The 1974-nt window shown below is 27.6% G+C and overlaps 1 protein-coding gene across 1 annotated transcript; it reads right to left on the reverse strand.

The window, feature by feature from the left end:
* Window positions 1-80: 80 nt before the first annotated feature.
* Window positions 81-899, reverse strand: LOTGIDRAFT_104265 (hypothetical protein; the record flags this gene model as incomplete). The annotated part of the gene is made up of 1 exon (XM_009053274.1): window positions 81-899. A coding segment is annotated over one exon (819 nt), but the record flags the coding sequence as incomplete, so codon positions are not given.
* Window positions 900-1974: the final 1075 nt, after the last annotated feature.

Consider the following 1974-nt stretch of genomic DNA (forward strand, 5'->3'; position numbering starts at 1 on the left):
AGAGAATGGTTATAAACTATACAGTTACTTACCATACTTAAAATAGAACTTATCAGAGAATGGTTATAAACTATACAGTTACTTACCATAGTTGAAATAGAACTTATCAGCGAATGGTTATAAACTATACAGTTACTATCCTTAGTTGAAATAGAACTTATCAGAGAATGGTTATAAACTATACAGTTACTTACCATACTTAAAATAGAACTTATCAGAGAATGGTTATAAACTATACTGTTACTTACCATACTTAAAATAGAATTTATCAGAGAATGGTTATAAACTATACTGTTACTATCCTTAGTTGAAATAGAACTTATCAGAGAATGGTTATAAACTAAACAGTTGCTTACCATAGTTGAAATAGAACTTATCAGAGAATGGTTATAAACTATACAGTTACTTACCATAGTTGAAATAGAGCGTATCAGAGAATGGTTATAAACTATACTGTTACTTACCATACTTAAAATAGAACTTATCAGAGAATGGTTATAAACTATACAGTTACTTACCATACTTAAAATAGAACTTATCAGAGAATGGTTATAAACTATACTGTTACTTACCATACTTAAAATAGAACTTATCAGAGAATGGTTATAAACTATACAGTTACTTACCATAGTTGAAATAGAACTTATCAGAGAATGGTTATAAACTATACAGTTACTTACCATACTTAAAATAGAACTTATCAGAGAATGGTTATAAACTATACTGTTACTTACCATACTTAAAATAGAACTTATCAGAGAATGGTTATAAACTATACAGTTACTTACCATAGTTGAAATAGAACGTATCAGAGAATGGTTATAAACTATACTGTTACTTACCCTAGTTGAAATAGAACGTATCAGAGAATGGTTATAAACTATACAGTTACTTACCATAGTTGAAATAGAACGTATCAGAGAATGTTTATAAACTATACTGTTACTTACCATACTTAAAATAGAACTTATCAGAGAATGGTTATAAACTATACAGTTACTTACCATAGTTGAAATAGAACGTATCAGAGAATGGTTATAAACTATACAGTTACTTACCATACTTAAAATAGAACTTATCAGAGAATGGTTATAAACTACACAGTTACTTACCATACTTAAAATAGAACTTATCAGAGAATGGTTATAAACTATACAGTTACTTACCATAGTTGAAATAGAACGTATCAGAGAATGGTTATAAACTATACTGTTACTTACCCTAGTTGAAATAGAACGTATCAGAGAATGGTTATAAACTATACAGTTACTTACCCTAGTTGAAATAGAACTTATCAGAGATTGGCTATAAACTATACTGTTACTTACCATAGTTGAAATAGAACTTATCAGAGAATGGTTATAAACTATACTGTTACTTACCATACTTAAAATAGAACTTATCAGAGAATGGTTATAAACTATACAGTTACTTACCATACTTAAAATAGAACTTATCAGAGAATGGTTATAAACTATACAGTTACTTACCATAGTTGAAATAGAACTTATCAGAGAATGGTTATAAACTATACTGTTACTATCCTTGATGAAATAGAACTTATCAGAGAATGGTTATAAACTATACAGTTACTTACCATACTTAAAATAGAACTTATCAGAGAATGGTTATAAACTATACAGTTACTTACCATACTTAAAATAGAACTTATCAGAGAATGGTTATAAACTATACAGTTACTTACCATAGTTGAAATAGAACGTATCAGAGAATGGTTATAAACTATACTGTTACTTACCATACTTAAAATAGAACTTATCAGAGAATGGTTATAAACTATACAGTTACTTACCATACTTAAAATAGAACTTATCAGAGAATGGTTATAATCACACTATCACTTACCATTGTTGAAATAGAACTTAGTATCAGATGATAGTTATAAATCTTATTTTTACTTAACATTGTTGTAATAGAACTGGGTATCAGACGACAGTTATAAATCTTACTTTA

Source organism: Lottia gigantea, assembly GCF_000327385.1.
Source record: "Lottia gigantea unplaced genomic scaffold LOTGIsca_2, whole genome shotgun sequence".
Lineage (NCBI taxonomy): Eukaryota > Metazoa > Mollusca > Gastropoda > Lottiidae > Lottia > Lottia gigantea.